The sequence below is a fragment of the Abramis brama genome (genome assembly GCF_963993115.1).
Source record: "Abramis brama genome assembly, chromosome: 25".
Classification (NCBI taxonomy): Eukaryota; Metazoa; Chordata; class Actinopteri; order Cypriniformes; family Leuciscidae; genus Abramis; species Abramis brama.
The window spans coordinates 8903417-8909536 of record NC_139987.1 but is presented as its reverse complement, the minus strand read 5'-3'; the positions used below and the strand labels follow the sequence as shown (position 1 = coordinate 8909536).

At 37.2% G+C, this 6120-nt stretch overlaps 1 protein-coding gene across 2 annotated transcripts; it reads left to right on the top strand.

The window, feature by feature from the left end:
* The first annotated feature begins 1025 nt into the window (after positions 1-1025).
* ppp1r3c2a (protein phosphatase 1 regulatory subunit 3C2, duplicate a) lies at positions 1026-3279 on the top strand. Of its 2 annotated transcripts, none has more exons than XM_084105196.1 (3): positions 1026-1194; positions 1402-1467; positions 1895-3279. In XM_084105196.1, exons 2-3 carry the CDS (start codon positions 1454-1456, stop codon positions 2874-2876), a joined length of 996 nt encoding a protein of 331 aa, XP_083961322.1. In that variant the 5' UTR covers positions 1026-1194; positions 1402-1453; the 3' UTR covers positions 2877-3279. The 2 variants fall into 2 exon arrangements, with proteins under 2 accessions (XP_083961322.1, XP_083961323.1); XM_084105197.1 differs by having other exon boundaries at positions 1051-1194; positions 1405-1467.
* The last annotated feature ends 2841 nt before the right edge of the window (positions 3280-6120 follow it).

Genomic DNA, 6120 nt, shown 5'->3' with positions numbered 1-6120 from the left:
GAGTGTTCTTTACAACAGTGGTTTCCAACTGTGGCACTGTCCTAACCCATAACACACTATCAAACACACCTATCCATCTTAATGAGTGTGTCAGATAAGGGGTTTATTACATGTTTGGTGTTTTATATCACTGATACAATGTCACATGATGATTTTGCATAGTCTAGATGCTGCAATAATATTTGCAATATGAAGTGACACAACATTAATCATGTTTCTGTAGAGCTTAATGTCTTAATGTCTTCCAATAATATTTGCAATATGAAGTGACACCAAATTTAATCATGTTTCTGTAGAACTTAATGTCTTAATGTCTTCTTCAATAACGACAGATCTTAGTCAGTGGGGGTCCGGGGCCCAGAAACCCTTGTGACAGCCCTGTTAGCATGCAAAAAAATGTATGCTCCTTAGTACAAACCTTGTTAATAATAATTTTTAAACCAAAGGAACTTAGATTGCATTTAAGGTTATTTCTTTTTTTTTCTTCTTTTTTTAATTAGTTAAATCTTGTATAACCTATAAAAAAACGTTAAACTTATTTAAACTAGTATAAAGCTAAACATGTTGTCATAACTTGTTGATCATATTTTTTTTTTTTTTACTGTGTAGTTTTGTTTCAACATTTTATTAAAATAACATTTCTAAATGTTCATGGTTTTTTATTTTTCCAAAATTTTCATTCTTTCATAAAAATAATTATCCTGTTATTTATGTTCACCGATGACCTTTTTAAGTAATATTATATTAACTACTAAGAGTGTGAAAATTCATGACTAACTGTTTTGTTTTGTCAATCCCAATTGTTACTCATTCAATGTAAAATGATTAGCATTAATATGAACTTAAGGATGGTGTGGGTCTTGTAAGGCTTCTTGGAGTTTGCGCTACTTTCGTTGAGACTAAAAATACGTCATTCATTCAGTAGCCTAATACACCCTGTTCTTAATATTGGAGACATGTACTGGACAGAATAGGCCACGCCCCCTCTGAGTGCGCTATAAAACCCTTGAGAAAGAACACAGCGCTATACACACGCTTTAGTTTGAGGAAGGTTGCCAGTGAGGGTTCGTTGAATGGAAAAGAGTAATGTTTACTTCTCATAACTACTTCTGCAGTACATTTCTTTGACATTGACCGCGTTTATACATTGAAAAGTTAAAGGAAAATACATTTCAGCGCATCTTTCATTGATAGGTAAGTTAAGGGCTTTCAAATAATTCTGCATGTTTTAACATTGAAGACCTACTAACCGTCTGGCGTACGTAAATAGTTTGACCTGACACTTTTATAAAAATGAATCGTTTTCAGTAAATAGATTCACCCACAGGTCTAAGATTGTTCCCCCTTCAGTGTTTACTTCAACTTTTACTTAGGTTTTTTTTCCTTCTTCTTCTTTTCCAGCAGACATTTCACTATCAACAATCCTCTTCATCCGACGTTCATCTGAGCAAAAATGAGCATCACAAAGTAAGTTGAGTAGTTCACTGCACAACAGAATGCATGTGATAGCCTATTACAGAAAGTAAATTATTTGCTTCAGTTAAGTTACAGTTTGGGTTAAAATGGATTTTCGTATATTTGATCACAAAACTTTGTCACATTGTTCCACATTGTCTGGGACCACTGAAAATGTTAGTACTTAAGAATCTGAAGAACCTTTTTCCACCATAAAGAAACTTTTTTTTGGGAATGTGGATGTTAAAGTGGATTTTTAAGAGTTTATAGTTAATATATTAGTCATTTATTTTTTAAATCAACAAACTAGTGCAGAATTTCCAGGTTTAAATTAGATTTGATTCTATTTTCAATGTCATCTCAGACTTTTGGACCCCACTGCATGTCTCTGTATTTTCCAAATTGTCTAACATAGATTTTTCTCCATGTGTTTTCACAGACCATATGGATTCAGCAGTTACTCTTTCCCTGAGGTTGTGATGCCAGTGGATTTGGCCATGCATGCGCAAGTAAGCCCACCGGTGTCTCAGCTCCTTGGCGTGTCCTCTCTCAGGCCCTCTTCATCCAACATGTCCTCACCAGAGCTTGTAAGACCCAGACTTTCGCCTCCTTCCCCAACATCTTCAGTGTCTTCCTCCAGCTCTGGCAGCTCCCTGTCCTCGTACTCTCCTGGAAACGGCACGCTACGCAAGAAGAAGCGAGTCGTATTTGCTGATGCTAAAGGCCTCGCTCTCTCCACCGTGCGCATCTTCACCGCTGACGCATCGGAGACTGAAAAAGAAGATGCCCCACAACCAGAAGAGCGTGTGATGGCTAGAGCGCCCATACAGAGCATGAGACTGCGACTGAAGCTTGGTTTTCCACAGCCTGTTGTAGACCGTGCAAGCTTGAAGGAAAACTTTGTGCAGTTGGAGAGCTGTAGCGTGACCGAAAGGGTATTGAGCGGAACTGTACGGGTCTGCAACTTCAAGTGTGACAAGACTGTCTTTGTCCGAATAACTTTTGACTCATGGCGAAGCCACAACGACATTGCATGCACTTATGTGAGGGAACAACATACAACTTTGGAGACCAAATTGTTTGCTTTTAATGTGTCTCTACCGTCCGAGCTGGACCAAAAGGTCCGCCTGGAATTCATAGTGGCGTTCCAACCCAGCAATAGCAACTTGGTACTCATAGACAACAACAAAGGTAAAAACTACCAGATTTATGTGGAAAACGTGGCATCGGAACCTCAGCTGGTGATGCCAAGCAGGCGGAACTTCGTTATACCAAGTCCTCAACGTCTTTCTGTGTGGCCTGGGGTCAGAAGTCATAGTCTACAGATCACGAAAAACCTGCCATGCAAAAGCCCACACTACCCAGACCGTCTGGTACACAGGACCTGGGGAAGAATGACAAATGTTGCTCCATTGTGTTAAGATGGGACTGAGACACTTGTGTGGTCCATATTTCTACCTGATCTTTATTAGATGTAATTGCTGATTCAACGAAGTACAAAAATGACTTTATGATCCCCAGTGTTGTACATATCACTTACTTGAATGGACTATCTTGCTCAGTGCTTGCTAGTTTGCACATGCTGCCGAGGCAGTGAAATGTGAATGTTTACTATGATATGTATATTTAAATATGTTTGAATTTATTTTAATTTGCACATTACACTTAATAATACAATAATACAAGTTTAATGGGGAAACTGGCTCTCTTTCCCTATCGTCACCTGTCGTGTCTGATGAAGTGCAGAAGAACCTTTTGTATGTATGTATATATAATTGTTTATTTATTTTGAACTCTGTCATTAAAAAGGAACAGCTTTATATGAACTTTTGCATGATTTTTGTGTCTTGCACTGCAGGAAAAAAACTGCAGGAATTGTGTCATTCTGTCAAGGGTTGTTGAGCAACATTATAGCACAAAAGTTAGTACGTGCCTGAGGCTTTGTCATGCCTAAACTGGTCTCACAACTTAATGTATTATATCAAGACACTCCTCTGGTCTATGATCTAACTGAAACCACACCTAGCAACCAGCCAAACAATTATTGTGAAAGAATGTTCCAGATGTTCTCATGGATTAGAACATTTCATACCAAACCACAACCCCATTTACATATGTTAGTCTGTCTCCTGACAGGATATCAATGTAAGTTAAATAATAATATATTAGGTTACACTTTATTTCGATACTCAACTTCAGGCTTCTACTAACTATAAGTAACATGTCAGCTAATTATATTTGTTTGTGACTCTTATTAGAGTTTTAGTAGACTGTTAGGTTAAACCGTAAAAACAATGTGAATATATATGTATATATAAACATTTGACTCACTGACTGAATAAACATTCACAAAGAGATAATATATATATATATATATATATATAGAAGACCTCCGATGCAAAAGCCTCTAAAAGCACCTCTGTCAAAAATGAGATAATAATATGACTGAATGCTCTCCACACATAGTATACGTTCATCAAATACTTTCACTTCAAACTCACTAAATTTAATTAGCCGTGCAGGAAACAGTCAGTAAAAGATCTTGCTGGATCAACATCTTTGTTGTTTCTGGAACTACATTCTAATGCATTCATTGCCCAAGGGATGAGAGTAGAGTTTATAAGTTGAAAGAATGTTGTTAGGGGTAGAATAGAAAAAAATCATATTAATGTAAATTTAAAGTAATCAACTATTGTGTCTTTTGCTTGTTCAGTGTTCAGTGGAGTGTACAGGAGTTTGTCATAGCACTCACACGTACATGTATGTGCATAAATACACTGCTGAACTGATGAACTTTACAGTTTCTGAACTGAACTGACTTGAGCTGAATAATGACTTATTTGCTTGTTAGAGCTGCTTTACAGCTGAATTTGAATTTGTAACTATATTGTGAAGCTGCTTTGAAACAGTTTGTACTGTATGAAGTGCTACAGAAATAAAGGTGCCTTGACTTGTATCCATTATGATGGATTTTTTTAATTGATCATAACTAACATTTCTTTTTCTTGCAGGAATAACATTTTATATGCTTTTGAAACCTAAATGTTTCCAAACCCTTTGGTCAAAGTCAGTCAGTGTGTGTTTGTCTCAATCATGTCCGAATAAAGTAAATCAAGAAATCAGGGTTTGCTTCTACCTAGTAACAGAAGGGTTTCTTTCTTTCTGAAAACACTGAGTTTTGATTTCTAAGTGATCAATTTATGTATAAGTGTATATGAGTGAATGGTTTCACTGAGTTGGCCTCAACTCAAGTATTTCTTTTAGTGTGTAAGCAATTTAAAAAAAACTGTATTTTTTCTAGCTAACTAACATGCTTTAGTTATTACTGTAAATGGCTTTCCTGAGGTAGGCTAAATGTAATGTTACATGACATTGTTTACAAGCTGTATTATTGACCTCTTGCGGTTGAAACACTGATTGAGCGATTACATGGGACATGATACATTTCGGTAGTAAAGTAAAGAGATGATCAGTTCACGTGCCACTTGAACTGAGGAGCTACAGCGATCTGTCACGTCACATTTAAGAGTATTAATTGTTTGAATTTCGTAATAAAATTTACAGAATTTGAAAGTCGAGACTTTGTTTCATATCAAAGTGACCTGCTCTGTCTTGTCTGTCGGCGTCTTTGCTTTGCGATTTTTCACTGCGTGAGAAAATGGATGTTTGACGTGAGAGTGTGAGAACAATGTCAATTGCGTGAGTCTCACTCTGAATGAATGCGTGAGAGTTGGCAGCCCTGCCATGCATTCAATAAGGTCTGCATAAGCCTACACACTGGCCTAGGTATTGTGATATCAATACCTATAAAATGAGTCTTCCCTCCATCACATTCTTTCCATGTTCTGTGCTGAGGCAATATTGAGAAACTAAATTCCACAACCATTAGAGATTTCGTGAACTTCGTGTGTGGGTGAACACCTCTCTCTGTTCTCCATCTCAACTCCAGACTTGAATTTGTGATATCAAGTTTTTGTGTGATTAGTCCTGCCCAGGACTGGAATGCTCTAGGCGTGAGAGTTTGTCATATAAACCTGTCCCTTGTAGTTCAGAGTGTCTCCAGTTTGCACTTTTAATTATGTAAGAATCTAACCTGGGCTGTGTTTCTTAAAATCATTGTAAGCCTAAGTTGATCATAGAGACCATTGGTGGCGATTGTTCTATGATCAACTTAGGCTTATGATGCTTTTGGGAAACGCAGCCCTGTTCTATCTGTGAACAACCTACAACCACCACACATGTGAACATGCACACTAGCAGTCTCTTATACCTTATCTTATATCTTATATGTAGATAATGGGGAGAAAGGTGGGAACATTTCTAGGTCCTCTCAAGTCTCCTGAAGAGAATGATCCAATGGAAATGCTGTACATAATAGAATCCCTTTACAAAGGTCCAGTATTCAAGCCTGTTAGTGAAGTGCACAGACAGGGCTGCTCTCCAGGGGCATTTATTTACAGTGCTATGCATAAGTTTAGACACCCGTGCTAAAGTTGACTAAAAATAGGAATAAAAAATCATCTTTTGGAAATTGAACTTAATGCCTTAATTAAAAAAATTAGGAAAAATCCAACCTTTAAGGACACCAATTTTCTTGAGACTATGCATCCTGATAAAGTTCCCTTGGCCTTTGGAATTAAAATAGCCCCACATCATCACATAGCC